The sequence below is a fragment of the Xenopus tropicalis genome, chromosome 6 (genome assembly GCF_000004195.4).
Source record: "Xenopus tropicalis strain Nigerian chromosome 6, UCB_Xtro_10.0, whole genome shotgun sequence".
Taxonomy (NCBI): Eukaryota; Metazoa; Chordata; class Amphibia; order Anura; family Pipidae; genus Xenopus; species Xenopus tropicalis.
In genome coordinates, this window is record NC_030682.2 from 109,454,020 (window position 1) to 109,469,262 (window position 15,243).

The 15,243-nt window shown below is 42.3% G+C and overlaps 2 protein-coding genes across 13 annotated transcripts in view; one reads left to right on the forward strand and one right to left on the reverse strand.

The window, feature by feature from the left end:
• Nucleotides 1-13,134, reverse strand: part of osbpl1a (oxysterol binding protein like 1A) — an 81,586-nt gene extending 68,452 nt beyond the window's left edge. For 4 of the 9 annotated variants that reach the window (XM_012965314.3, XM_012965313.3, XM_012965303.3 and 1 more), the window contains exons 1-3: nucleotides 13,045-13,123; nucleotides 3,005-3,127; nucleotides 2,346-2,431 (exon numbers count right to left, since the gene is read on the reverse strand). In XM_012965314.3, coding sequence (XP_012820768.1) covers nucleotides 2,346-2,431; nucleotides 3,005-3,127; nucleotides 13,045-13,054 — 219 coding nt within the window. In that variant the 5' untranslated portion in view covers nucleotides 13,055-13,123. Of the gene's footprint in view, nucleotides 1-2,345; nucleotides 2,432-3,004; nucleotides 3,128-6,634; nucleotides 6,735-8,766; nucleotides 9,129-9,176; nucleotides 9,333-10,991; nucleotides 11,078-13,044 lie in introns of those variants that run through there. The other 5 variants (XM_018095055.2, XM_031904642.1, XM_018095053.2 and 2 more) reach the window with 5 other exon arrangements.
• impact (impact RWD domain protein) overlaps nucleotides 13,100-15,243 on the forward strand; it is a 34,631-nt gene continuing 32,487 nt past the window's right edge. Inside the window, exon 1 of one of the 4 annotated variants that reach the window (XM_031903342.1) lies at nucleotides 13,100-13,385. In XM_031903342.1, the coding sequence (XP_031759202.1) occupies nucleotides 13,134-13,385 (252 nt within the window). In that variant the 5' untranslated portion in view covers nucleotides 13,100-13,133. 4 annotated transcript variants of the gene reach the window in all.

Sequence of the window (15,243 nt, forward strand, 5' to 3'; positions counted from 1 at the left end):
TGCTGTTGTATATAGTATATTCTTCTGCTGGGTGAAAAATGCCTACATGAAACCATAAAAGAAAATAAATATGATTCCAAAAATTAATAACCAACAAGGACATTTCTTAATGTGGCCGTTCATGGACTGATAAAGGCTGCTAGCGCTGCCACTCCAGACTAAGCCAGTAGCTTATTAGCCTGATTATGGAACCCTTAGGGCCTGTTTGACCAATATCTAGTTGTAAATGGGCCAAATATCTATCGGGCAGATTTGAAAATACCATCGGGCAAGTATTGCATTGCCTTGCCAGTGCCTTCAGGCATTCCTTTTAGACCATTTGTATAAAAAGAATCTTTGCTGGCTATAATTTTGGATCAGCTGAATCTAGCCACACAATTAGATGGTCAAATCAGGCAAACACCTCCTCATTGGGAAACCTCATTAAACAAGTGGATCTTTGAATGTAATGCCAAGCTTTAGACAACAGATATCAAAGATACAGACCACCAATGTTTAGTAAAACTTTCAGCATGTTTAAATGACTGGCTGAGGATGCTCATAAATATTGTCAGAAGCTGGAATGCTACAAGTGTTATGGTCGCCTTAGATACAGTGGCTTGCAAAAGTATTTGGCCCCCTTGAACTTTTCCACATTTTGTCACATTACAGCCACAAACATGAATCAATTTTATTGGAATTCCACGTGAAAGACCAATACAAAGTGGGGTACACGTGAGAAGTGGAACGAAAATCATACATGATTCCAAACATTTTTTACAAATAAATAAGTGCAAAGTGGGGTGTGCGTAATTATTCAGCCCCCTGAGTCAATACTTTGTAGAACCACCTTTTGCTGCAATTACAGCTGCCAGTCTTTTAGGGTATGTCTCTACCAGCTTTGCACATCTACAGACTGAAATCCTTGCCCATTCTTCTTTGCAAAACAGCTCCAGCTCAGTCAGATTAGATGGACAGCGTTTGTGAACAGCAGTTTTCAGATCTTGCCACAGATTCTCCATTGGATTTAGATCTGGACTTTGACTGGGCCATTCTAACACATGGATATGTTTTGTTTTAAACCATTCCATTGTTGCCCTGGCTTTATGTTTAGGGTCGTTGTCCTGCTGGAAGGTGAACCTCTGCCCCAGTCTCAAGTCTTTTGCAGACTCCAAGAGCATGATGCTGCCTCCACCATATTTGACAGTGGGGATGGTGTGTTCAGAGTGATGTGCAGTGTTAGTTTTCCGCCACACATAGCGTTTTGCATTTTGGCCAAAAAGTTCCATTTTGGTCTCATCTGACCAGAGTACCTTCTTCCACATGTTTGCTGTGTCCCCCACATGGCTTGTGGCAAACTGCAAACGGGACTTCTTATGGTTTTCTGTTAACAATGGCTTTCTTCTTGCCACTCTTCCATAAAGGCCAACTTTGTGCAGTGCACGACTAATAGTTGTCCTATGGACAGATTCCCCCACCTGAGCTGTAGATCTCTGCAGCTCCCCCAGAGTCACCATGGGCCTCTTGGCTGCATTTATGATCAGCGCTCTCCTTGTTCGGCCTGTGAGTTTAGGTGGACGGCCTTGTCTTGGTAGGTTTACAGTTGTGCCATACTCCTTCCATTTCTGAATGATCGCTTGAACAGTGCTCCGTGGGATGTTCAAGGCTTTGGAAATCTTTTTGTAGCCTAAGCCTGCTTTAAATTTCTCAATAACTTTATCCCTGACCTGTCTGGTGTGTTCTTTGGACTTCATGGTGTTGTTGCTCCCATTATTCTCTTAGACACCCTCTGAGGCCGTCACAGAGCAGCTGTATTTGTACTGACATTAGATTACACACAGGTGCACTCTATTTGGCCATTAGCACTCATCAGGAAATGTCTATGGGCAACTGACTGCACTCAGACCAAAGGGGGCTGAATAATTATGCACACCCCACCTTGCAGTTATTTATTTGTAAAAAATGTTTGGAATCATGTATGATTTTCCTTCCACTTCTCACGTGTACACCACTTTGTATTGGTCTTTCACGTGGAATTCCAATAAAAGTGATTCATGTTTGTGGCTGAAATGTGACAAAATGTGGAAAAGTTCCAGGGGGCCGAATACTTTTGCAAGCCACTGTAAGTATCTCCCACTTTACACAGGACATCCCCTACTCATGAAGACCTTACATCTTAATCAGAGTTAACAGTCATGCCTTGACCATTTAAAAAAACATCTGTACTAATGAGTAACAAGTAACATGCCTCTCTTTCTATTCATATATTCATATTTTTATATAGTTTTATACACTGAAAATATACAGAAAAATCTGCAAGAGCATTGACCGAGAAGCATAGAAATTAGAAAAAGTAGTAAGTTTACCATCAGCAAGTCTTTAACCACTTGTCCATGTCCAAAATAGCATGTCAGATGAAGGGGTGTCCATCCCAAATTTGATTTACTTTTACCTAGAAGAAACATCATAAGTGACTACCAGTCAAAAGAAAAGCCATTCCCATAACCTTTTTGGAACAAAAACAAACAGTTACTTTATGCACAAACTTTTATTATTTCCTTTCTGCAAAGTCTGAGTGGCTTATTCATACCCCATAAAGTTCTGAATGCACAGTGATTAAATGAAGTTTTATATATCAAACAATAATATATATTTTAAAAAAAACCACAGCACCCAATTTCCAGGGGGTGGCACTCAATTATTAAAGCTACTGCAGACTGAAATGCACACCAAAGTAACGTTGCTGCTAGTTCTTTCCTAGCATACAGCAACCAAACAGCCTAATCTGCTCCATAGGCATAGGCTTGGTGCAGTAGATATGAAAATACAGAGCTTAGCAAAAACTTGGGGGCTATTCAAATAATATTAGGTTCAGGGGGTTGCACTGCTGCATACTATCTCTTTAAAGCCTGGCTAATTTTAAGAAACACAAATATTACAGAAAATTACTGTTCACATCCTTAAAACTTATCAGTCGAACTGCTAAAATAACTTTGATTGCACACAAAGGTTAAAAAGTACTTACCTTTGCAATCAATATTAACCACAGTTTGTCCTTTCCTGTTGCTTTCCAATAGTTCCCGAACTTCTTCAAGGTTCCCATTTCTAGCATCATGTAAAAGTTGCTCATCTGCTTCACTGTTCATTGCTAACATGTTAAAAAAGTAAATTGCAAAAAATAAATTGACTTTAATTAAAAACGAAATTGAAAACAACATGAAATTATATAATCGGTCTATTTACTACAAAATGAATAAAGTGGGAAAAAAAGGCTTCTCATTTCTAACCAATATTCTCCCTGCACCCCACCCCAGAATCTGTCTTTTTCCCCTCTACCACTTCTGCAAATATAAAGCAGCGAAGTAGAGTTAGCAGCCATCACTTTTGGCCTGGTCACATCTAGTGCCCCCACAGGAAACATGCTGCACTCCAAAATCACCTCTTCAATTACGTCTTTATGATACCCGTCTTAAAATAATGTAGTTGAAGTGTAACATAAAAAAAAACAAACCGTTATCCTTCACTGACAACAATATTGTATTATTGTATTTGCTTCAGAAAAGCTACTACAGTTTAAATAAATTGGCTTGTGCACTGAAAATTAATAGGAATGTCATAATTTCGCAAATCCACATACTGCCAACACAACTTAGTTTTGTGGTAAGTGGAGAGCTGGTAGTACATATTTTACATGATTACTTTTTAGCAGTCAATTTATGGACACGTGATGGCCGTTTTATAACTGCAATCATGTGTTCTGTATCTACACACTTCCTGTGGTATGTTGCAACAGATCAGAAAGCTTACAGAAAAACCACAGAATTTTATACAATCTGTCCAATTGTAAAGCATAAAATTACACAATTAAACTACAAATCTCTTTTTGGGACACTGTATAAAATGTAAATAAAAAGAAAATGGGATGATTTGCAAATCATTTAAACCCTATGTTTAATTGCATATAATACAAAGACAACATATAAACTATTGAAATGTTATTTTGTGTTATGTTTCTATAAAAATATATTCTATATATTTATATAGCTGGAACGGGGCAGTTCGTTACTGCATCCACAATGCAAGTTAAAGATCTACCAAGCAAAGAAACCATGTATTAACATGATCCAGAAGCACTGTTGACTTATCTGGGCCTCAAGACTGAGGCAAAAGTGGAAAACTGCCCTGTTGATCTAAAACTGAAATTCTTTTTTTTTTTTTTCATGGACAGCAAATTCTCTGGGAGAAGGACTATCTGCCTTGTAATCAGCACATACTACAAAAGCCAGTATCCTGATTGCATGGGGGTGAATTAGTGCATGGGGTGCTGGCACATACAGAGGATATAAAAAGTCTACACACCCCTGGTAAAATATCAGGTTCCTGTGCTGTACAAAAATAAGACAAAGATAAATCATTTCAGAACTTTTTCCACCATTAATGTGACCTATAAACTGTACCACTCAATTGAGAAACAAGCTGAAATCTTTTAGGTGGAGGGAAGAAAACCAAAAAACTAAAATAATGTGGTTGCATAAGTGTGCACACCCTTAAACTAATACTTTGTTAAAGCACCTTTTGATTTTATTACAGCACTCAGTCTTTTTGGGTATGAGTCTATCAGCATGGCACATTTTGACTTTGCAAGATTTGCCCACTCTTCTTTGCAGAAACACTCCAAAACAGTCAGATTGCGAGGGCATCTCCTGTGCACAGCCCTATTCAGATCACCCCACAGATTTTCAATCGGATTCAGGTCTGGGCTGTGGCAGTGAAGCCATTCCGTTGTTGATTTGGATGTATGCTTTGGGTCATTGTCATGCTGAAAGATGAAGTTCCTCCTTATGTTCAGTTTTCTAGCAGAAGCCTGAATGCCTGAAGGTTTTGTGCCAATATTGACTGGTATTTGGAACTGTTCATAATTCCCTCTATCTTAACTAAGGCCCGAGTTCCAGCTGAAGAAAAAAAGCCCCAAAGCATGATGCTGCCACCACCATGCTTCACTGTGGGTATGGTGTTCTGTTGGTGATGTGCAGTATTGTTTTTGCGCCAAACATATTTTTTGGAATTATGGCCAAAAAGTTCAACCTTGGTTTCATCAGACAATAACACCTTTTCCCACATGCTTTTGGGAGACATTAGATGTGTTTTTGCAAATTGTAGCCTGGCTTGGATGTTTTTCTTTGTAAGAAAAGGCTTTCATCTTGCCACTCTAGCCCATAGCCCAGACATATAAAGAATACGGGAGATTGTTGTCACATGTACCACACAGCCAGTACTTGCCAGATATTCCTGCAGCTCCTTTAATGTTGCTGTAGGCCTCTTGGTAGCCTCCCTGACCAGTTTTCTTCTCGTGTTTTCATCAATTTTGGAGGGACGCCCAGTTCTTGGTAATGTCACTGTTGTGCCATATTTTTCCACTTGATATCTTCACTGTGTTCCATGGTATATCTAATGCCTTGGAAACTCTTTTGTACCCTTCTCCTGACTGATATCTTAACAATGAGATCCCTCTGATGCTTTGGAAGCTCTCTGGGGACCATGGCTTTTGCTGTGGGATGTGACTAAAAAAATGTCAGGAAAGACCAACTAGAGCAGCTGAACTTTATTTGGGGTTAATCAGAGGCATTTAAATGATGGAAGGTGTATGCTGACTCCTATTTAACATGATTTTAAATGTGATTGCTTAATTTTGAACACAGCTACATCCCTAGTTAGAAGAGAGTGTGCACACTTATGCAACCACATTTTGTTTTGTTTTTCAATTGAGTGGTACATTTTATAGGTCACATTGAAGGTGGAAAAAGTTCTGAAATGATTTATCTTTGTCTCATTTTTGTACAGCACAGGAACCTGATATTTTACCAGGGGTGTGTAGACTTTTTATATCCACTGTATGGGAAGGCATCATCAAGTCTTAACAAAATAACCGCATTCTGCATGCATAACAGGCATCTGCAATTTTTTACATTTACTCAAAAAATGTATATACATAATACTGGAAATAGAGGGCTTTGTCATAGAAACCAACAATAAAATCAACATTCTAATGTAAACATAAAATACAGAGAAAGAAAGTCCACTTAAGCCTCACAAATCAGGCTTGCCTTACAGTGTGAGAAAAAGTTTTACAGCTTATTGAACATTCATCAAAGTACACAAAGGGCACATTCATCAAAGTACAACTGGTCAGAATACAAAAAAAAAATCTCATTTTTTTTGCGTATTTTCTGCAACCTTTTCGTACATTTGCGCGACTTTATCATATTTTGCAACAAAAAAGCACAGCAAAACCGTATTGTCGTGCCGAGTGCGAAAGTTTCGGATTCATTCAAGCTTTGGTATCGTGACTTTCCTTGGGCCAAATTGGACCTGCAGAGTGCCATTGAGTCCTATGGGAGGCTTCCAAAATCATGCACAGAAGGATCAAAGTCAGAAAGGTTTTCCTGCATTTTACGATCGTTCAGATACGAAAAAAATCGTACTTTGCGGCCATTATATGATCAGATGTTTTCGTATTTTGAAATACAAATTTTTTGTACTTTAAAAAGCACAATCCAAAAAAATCGTATTTGATACAATTTTTTTGTATCATGCTTTTTAAACATACGAAAATCATACTTTGATAAATCTGCCCCTTAGTCTCAGTAGCACTTACCTGTGTGGATTTTTAGCTGTTTTAGTTAGCACTCCATTCCAATAAGTGCCACCAGAAGCCTGGGGCTGACTTAAACAGCAGTGGAACAAATTCTCTGCATCTAAGGGTTCAAAGAATTTGTATAAAGAAACTCCACCAAAAAAGCAGCAGGAAGATGCATGCCACATTCAGGGTCAAGTTAAACACAAAAACAAGATAGATTATTTGAAAGAGAGTGATTTGCTAGCCACTGACAAAGTATAGCATTAAAACACTAATGCTAAAATATGGCATTAATTACACAACATTATCTGCTAATACTTGTGCGATTTCTCAAGACCCTACTATTACATGAATAAACACAAAAAGTAATGCTTACTGATCAAAGAATATAAATATAATTCCAGCTTGTTTTATTAATTTAGACACATTATGAATAAGTAATAGAGGTCTCATGGCATTTAGCTACTAAAACAGAAGATGTTTAAACCATGAACAGAAATAATTTATGTTAAGTCATAAAGACAGCACTGTATGATAAGTGCGTGGAAGCAGAGTTGGTATGGATCACATGCTTCTCTATGAAACTAATCCACTGTCAAGAACATTTTCATTATGCTCCAATCTATGGCATCTGCAAAGCAAAACTCTAATGGCTCATTCTCTTAAGGCAGGCAAGAGAACAAGGTGCTAAAAAGGGGCATCATTTACTATTTTTCTTTGCACAAAGTGCAAATACCTGCACCTTTCTTCCAGTGTTAGGCAACACTCTGTGAGGGTGAGGGATGGGCTGGGGCAGATGCCAATTACTTCATTACCTTGTGTAATGCTCCTTAATATATTAAGGAACATACACAGGGTATAATAAAGGTTTATACGCCATGTATAAGATTATAATCTCTCCTACTGGTTGCTATTAGAAGCCTTCCCAAACATACATGATGCTGCCCTCCCCCAGTATAGAGGCAGTACTGAAAAATCATATTTCACTTTTATTTCCAGTCATCTTCCTCCTTGCTCCCAGCAATCCTCTAAAGCAGGTCAGGCTTGGCTAAAGTGCAGACCTGAAGGCTCTGGAAAAGCTGACCTGCCATGGACGTTGGCTGGGAATAAGGAGAAAGATGGTGGTTGCCCTGTCATAAATTACAAATGTCTGGTGTGATTTTCAAGTAAGTGGAGCACCAGGGTATGGGGTAAAGCAAGTAAAGTCACTAGGTGTGTGCCATGCAAATTGGCATCCCCAGTGACTTTACCTTTCCCTCATTACTGAAGTTGTAAGAAAGGAAAGCTAAACAAAGGTAAAGAACACCAACAACAGCAATTTAAAATATATTCCTTTCTGAAATGCTTTGAGAAACTATCCAAAAACTGCATACAAAGTAGTTTAGCAGAAAACAAGTATATATTATATTGCAGTGTGAACATACTAAACATAACACATACACATAACATACTAGCGCCTAAACTAAAACTAAAAAGACTGTGACTAGCATGTATCCAAAACAGACACATGAATCTGACTTGGATGCTGTGGGAAGCATCGAAGTGATCAGAAACCGGAGGTTAACGGGCTTTTCTCCTATTTATAAGTACCGAGAGCATCCACACCTCAATATAAGGTTACACGTGCATGGGAATGTGTATGTACCACATTATGAAAATATTTTAGAATAATCTGTTACTGATAACCATGTATATTTGTGGCTGCTAGGCTATAGAACCACAAAACTGTTGAAGACTAGGTTAATAAGCTTTAGTATTATAATATGCTTCAGAATAAAAAGGGATTTGACACCATTTTAAAGAAGTAATTTTGTCACTCTAAATAAGAATAGTTATGTAATGAACAGCTGCCTAACTAAAGAGGAAACAGCCCCATGACAATGGAGATATAGGGACTCAGTAAGTGCTTGATAAGCAGTTTTATTATTTGTTTATAAATAGTGTATTACAGTAAAATGACAATTATTCATCCACTAATTTTAAGTTTTCCGGCATTTTACAAATTTTTGTGGTCCCTACAGAAGATTATGTAAAATGTTTTTCCAGAATTTTACACATTGTTGTCTGGTCCCACGAAAAATGTAATATAGGGGTTCTACTGTATTCCCATAAGAAGACCTCTAAAATAATTTTGCTGTGGGGCCCAATACCTTCCAGTTAGCAGCAATGTCCAGCTGCTGCCGCTGAATGCCAGCTTCCAGATGTGACTGTTGTTATGGGGACAGGAGGTCGCAGAGCACAGGGTGGGCACCCCGGGTACATATAGTAAGGCTACCAACCATTCTCTCTCACGTAAGTCTGTACCCCAGCAACATGAACCTGCCCAGCTGAGCGCCATGGCTCATGTCTGCCTGTTGCGCACCGCAGTACCGCCGCTCCCTATACCCAGACTACGCAGTCTGCGTAGGGCACCAACTCCCAGGGGGGCACCCAATACCAGGGCCGGCCCTAGGCCGATTGCACCTATTGCTCCCAATCGGGCCCCGCACGCCATTGAAAAAGAAGTAGCTTTAACTCCCCCCTCTCTCCCTCCCTTCCACCCGCACGGAGTTACAGGTACCTCTGATCGCATCAACACCAGAGAACTCCTTCACAGGGGGCTGTGCTGCAATGCGATTGGACACAGGGCATGCCCTTTGAACCTCTGCGCTCACTGTGCAACTGCAAAGGCAGACAGGCACACACAGCCCCCTGTGAAGGAGTTCTCTGGTGTTGATGCGATCAGGTACATGTAACTAGAAGTCCGTGCGGGTGGAAGGGAGGGAGAGAGGGGGGAGTTAAAGCTATTTCTTTTTCAATGGAGTGTGGGGGTATTTGTAGCTAGAAGTCTGTGGACATGCTTTTTTTTTTTTTTTTAAATAACTGAGTGGGGGATAAATGAGCCCTGGAGCACCTGCAGGTAATGATTCAAGCTGTTGCTAAGATTATTTTGTATATAAACCAGCAGTCACGCTGCTTGTAATGTATTAAGTCCAAATGGCTGACATCTTTGCCTGAGAGCATCTGCTATATGTAGGCTTCTCGCCTTTACCATTTAATTATGTTCCCCAGCCGCACATTCGTTATATAACTGCAATAAATTGGGAGACACAATGGGACCCGGACACTTTATGGCCACAACAAATATTGTATGTGAAAACTGTGGCAGCATAAAGATTACCCTGTACTAAGCACAATTCAGCAGGAACAGCCCCCTAAATTTGCTCATAGCCTGTACAGAGCGATACCATAAAACTATGGCACATAGGGATTCCCTTGTACTAAGCACAATTCAGCAGGAACAGCCCCCTAAGTTTGCTCATAGCCTCTACAGAGAGATACCATAAAACTATGGCAGCATAGGGATTCCCCTGTACTAAGCACAATTCAGCAGGAACAGCCCCCTAAGTTTGCTCCATATGATAGCCACATGAATGCTGCTCAGTGCTACTCTGTTCTGCTAGTGTTGGGTGAGTCTGGGAATGGGAGTACACTGAAGGGCAAATTGCATTCTTTCCATGGGCATGGCAAATGTCCCTATTTACATTTTTAAAATATTGGGAGTTGTGCCTGTATTAAGCACAATTCAGCAGGAACAGCCTAAAAAACTATAAAACTATGGCAACATAGGGAATCCTCTGCACTAAGCATAATTCACAATGTACTAAGGGGGCCCTGCAAAAATAGTTCCAATTGGGCCCCGCAGTTGGTAAGACCGGCCCTGCCCACTACCGGCGCTATTTATATGCAGAGTGCGCAGTCTGCACACCAACAGACCAAGTCATCATCGGCAGCTCCTTCTCTCTTATGCTGCAGCGACGGGCCCTTTTATAAGGTTGCACCCCGGCATATGACGTCACACGTCAGCGACGCGGTGCAACCTTATAGAAGTGCCTGTTGCCGCGGCATAAGAGATAAGGAGCCGCCGACAATGACTTGGTCTGTTGAGGGTACTTTCTATGGGGGCAATTGGGGGCACTGTGTGTGGGGGCTACTGTCTATGGGGGGTACTGTCTATGGGGAAATTGGGGCACTGTGTATGGGGGCACTTTCTATTTGGGGCACTGTCTAAGGGCAATTGGGGGCACTGTGTGTGGGGGCTACTGTCTATGGGGGCACTTTCGTAATATTTGGGGGAGGCGGCACAAAAGTAAATTTCTGCTTAGGGCACCCATTTGGCCAGCAGCGGCCCTGCGCACCCGCCTCTCACAAACAGGCTCCATCACTTACTCACAGCTACTGAATTACCCATCCACAGCTGATTGTCAATAAACAGCCGGGTATCACAAGAGCAAATCTCGCTTGACCCACCGGCATAAACCTTAAACTCTAAATGCCCCTTGTGTGACTGACCAATGTCTTGTAAGAGTCTTGGTGCCCTTACTGGGCTACTTACCGCACAGTTACACCAAGCGGCAGCACCACCTACCCTCCCCACAAGCAGGTAACAGCGCGGCTCTGCCTTCCCTCCCCACAAGCAGGTAACAGCGCGGCTCTGCCTTCCCTCCCCACAAGCAGGTAACAGCGCGGCTCAGCCTTCCCTCCCCACAAGCAGGTAACAGCGCGGCTCAGCCTTCCCTCCCCACAAGCAGGTAACAGCACGGCTCCTCACTGAGAGTCCTGGCCCCGCCCATCCCACATGGCAATTATAAGTGCGAGCACTTCCTGTTTTTCTCCCTACTCACTGGGAGCGGAGAGACAGGCGAGAGGAATCACTGCTGTATTGGCAGAGTCACAGGAATTCAGCCTGTTACAGTGTCTTTATAGCAATCAACATAAAATACAGCGGCTGCTGTGCACCCTTATGTACAGCAACTTCTAAGTAGCAAGCCTTGCGACAGGCTGCGTCTGTTGCACTCTGCAAACCCTGTTGGAGTGTAATTCATTAATTATAGTTCAAGTCTTAGAACTCATCAGCAGATGCCAGAAAACCCAGACATTTTCTTACATCCCCAGACTGTGCATCATATCTACACATGTGCCCCCTCGGTGGCTCCTTCTCTCTTATGCCGCGGCCACAGGCACTTCTATAAGGTTGCGCCTCGTCGCTGACGTGTGACGTCATACGCACGGGCGCAACCTTATAAAAGGGCCCGTCGCTGCAGCATAAGAGAGAAGGAGCCGCCGATGATGACTTGGTCTGTTGGTGCGCAGACTGCGCACTCTGCATATAAATAGCGCCGGTACTGGGCAGGGCCGGTCTTACCAACTGCGGGGCCCAATTGGAACTATTTTTGTGGGGCCCCCTTAGTACATTGTGAATTATGCTTAGTGCAGAGGATTCCCTATGTTGCCATAGTTTTATAGTTTTTTAGGCTGTTCCTGCGGAATTGTGCTTAATACAGGCACAACTCCCAATATTTTAAAAATGTAAATAGGGACATTTGCCATGCCCATGGAAAGAATGCAATTTGCCCTTCAGTGTACTCCCATTCCCAGACTCACCCAACACTAGCAGAACAGAGTAGCACTGAGTAGCGTTCATGTGGCTATCATATGGAGCAAACTTAGGGGGCTGTTCCTGCTGAATTGTGCTTAGTACAGGGGAATCCCTATGCTGCCATAGTTTTATGGTATCGCTCTGTACAGGCTATGAGCAAACTTAGGGGGCTGTTCCTGCTGAATTGTGCTTAGTACTGGGGAATCCCTATGCTGCCATAGTTTTATGGGATCTCTCTGTACAGGCTATGAGCAAACTTAGGGGGCTGTTCCTGCTGAATTGTGCTTAGTACTGGGGAATCCCTATGCTGCCATAGTTTTATGGTATCTCTCTGTACAGGCTATGAGCAAACTTAAGGGGCTGTTCCTGCTGAATTGTGCTTAGTACAGGGTAATCTGTATGCTGCCATAGTTTTATGGTATCTCTCTGTACAGGCTATGAGCAAACTTAAGGGGCTGTTCCTGCTGAATTGTGCTTAGTACTGGGGAATCCCTATGCTGCCATAGTTTTATGGTATCTCTCTGTACAGGCTATGAGCAAACTTAAGGGGCTGTTCCTGCTGAATTGTGCTTAGTACAGGGTAATCTTTATGCTGCCATAGTTTTCACATACAATATTTGTTGCGGCCATAAAGTGTCCGGGGTCCCATTGTGTCTCCCAGTTTATTGCAGTTATATAATGAATGTGCGGCTGGGGAATATAATTAAATGGTAAAGGCGAGACATATAGCAGATGCTCTCAGGCAAAGATGTCAGCCATTTGGACTTAATACATTACAAGCAGCGTGACTGCTGGTTTATATACAAAATAATCTTAGTAACAGCTTGAATCATTACCTGCAGCTGCTCCAGGGCTCATTTATCCCCCACTCAGTTATTTAAAAAAAAAAAAAAAGCATGTCCACAGACTTCTAGCTACAAATACCCCCGCACTCCATTGAAAAAGAAGTAGCTTTAACTCCCCCCTCTCTCCCTCCCTTCCACCCGCACGGACTTCTAGTTACATGTACCTGATCGCATCAACACCAGAGAACTCCTTCCCAGGGGGCTGTGTGTGTCTGTCTGCCTTTGCAGTTGCACAGTGAGCGCAGAGGTTCAAATGTCATGCCCTGTGTCCAATCGCATTGCAGCACAGCCCCCTGGGAAGGAGGTCTCCTCTGGTGTTGGTGTCCGTGCGGGTGGAAGGGAGGGAGAGAGGGGGGAGTTAAAGCTACTTCTTTTTCAATGGAGTGTGGGGGTATTTGTAGCTAGAAGTCTGTGGACATGCTTTTTACACTTCATTACACTGACAGGAAGCTGCTGTTCGGAGCGATCTATGGCTGACACGGAAGAGGAAAACCTGCAGAGCCAAGTAAGTGCACTGTGTGGTGCCATGCTGGAGCTCCAGCAAAGAAGCAAAGATGACTGCTTGGTCCACAGTTGTATGAATTTTGGCTAAAAGGACAGAATGTGGATATGTGGCGTCTCAATTGACAATTAAAAAGAAAAACAAATCAGTGATCGTTGCACACCTTTTCCATTGCAAGAGAGCAGTAAACGGGATTTGTATAATACTGGTATTTACTATTATGAGCTAGTGTTAAATTGCCTTTACGGGTAGCTGAAACAGAAAGTCCTGAAGCAGGGGCTGCATGACAAGGGATCCGAATGACCAGCAGCCAGATTACACTGGTTTATGTTTAGAGATTGGCAGAATCAGATGCAGCTATGATTGGGTGAGAAGCAGTAAGTTAAGAAGCTGGGCTGGGGGTGGAGAAGGATAGGGATGTGATGTCACAAGAGAAGGCGTTCACTTCCTATCTTCTGAACAGGTAGAAACATGAGGCAGAGCTCTCTCTGTAATATAATGTTATTAGCTGTAGTATATACACACACTAACTCCTCACTACATACATTCCAACATTTGAAAAACAAAAAGAGGGACAATTTTTGACCACGCCCACTTTTGTGACCACGCCCCAATTAACACACCCCATTTTTTTTCTAAAAATACTCCTTTTATATAGTTGAAATGGTGGGATCAGATGCAAATGTGCTATACCCTCATACTGTACTACCTAAGAAAAACAAAATAGCAACTCCTACATATAAAATACAAATATAGAGAGAAGGCAGTGAGTTATGTATGTATACATAAACTTTATTTATAAAGCGCCACAAGGGTACGCAGTGCTGTACAATCTTACAATATACAGAATTACACACAGGGAGGACAAATGTTATAATAAATATAAGTGAGTTATAACTATCTACCAGTTTTGCCCCCCCACACAGGGGAGACAGTACCCCCCAAACACAGTGCCCCCCCATACATAGTGCCCCCCAAACACAGAGCCCCCCATACACAGTGCCCCCCATACACAGAGCCCCCCATACTCGCTCCTACTCCTTGCACCGCTTCTTTCCTTATGTGGCTCCTTCTCCGGCGGTCCCTGGCCCTTTTATAAGGTTGCGCTTCATTACGTGTGACGTCATTACGCACAGGCACAACCTTATAAAAGGGCCAGGGACCGCCGGAGAAGGAGCCACAGGAGAGAAGCAGCGCAAGGAGTCGGAGCACTCATCTTAAACCTTCTCATTTGTAATCTATTACGAAAATGCAGGACATTCAGGGAACTATCCGGGACAGCAGGATGCGCTATAGAAAGCGGGACTGTCCCGCTTAAAGCGGGACAGTTGAGGGGTATGTCACTATACTGCTGGCTTTGGGGGTAGAACTATTTGGGCAGGCTGTTTGTTAGGCTCTTGCTGTTTGTTTGCAGTTTTACAGCAGTTAATCTCACTGTAGTCACTCGGGCAGCATGGAAGTCAGCCTGGGCCCAAAAATGTACCCTCTCTATTAAATAGGAATCCAGGCTGTGACATTGAGCTGCAGCTACTGCAACTCATTACAGTATACAGAGAGCTGTAGATGGAGTATACAGAGAGAGCTGTAGTTGGAGTATACAGAGAGCTATAGTTGGAGTATACAGAGAGCTATAGTTGGAGTACACAGAGCTGTAGTTGGAGTATACAGAGAGCTGTAGTTGGAGTATACAGAGAGCTGTAGTTGGAGAATACAGAGAGCGACAGTTGGAGAATACAGAGAGAGCTGTAGTTGGAGGTGGGGCTCAGTTGGTAATAAGGCAAAGCCTGAATTCAGTAACTTTCCTGGGCTTTGCTTTACTAACACTACGTATTATACAGTAGTTCTATAGCTATAGTGATTT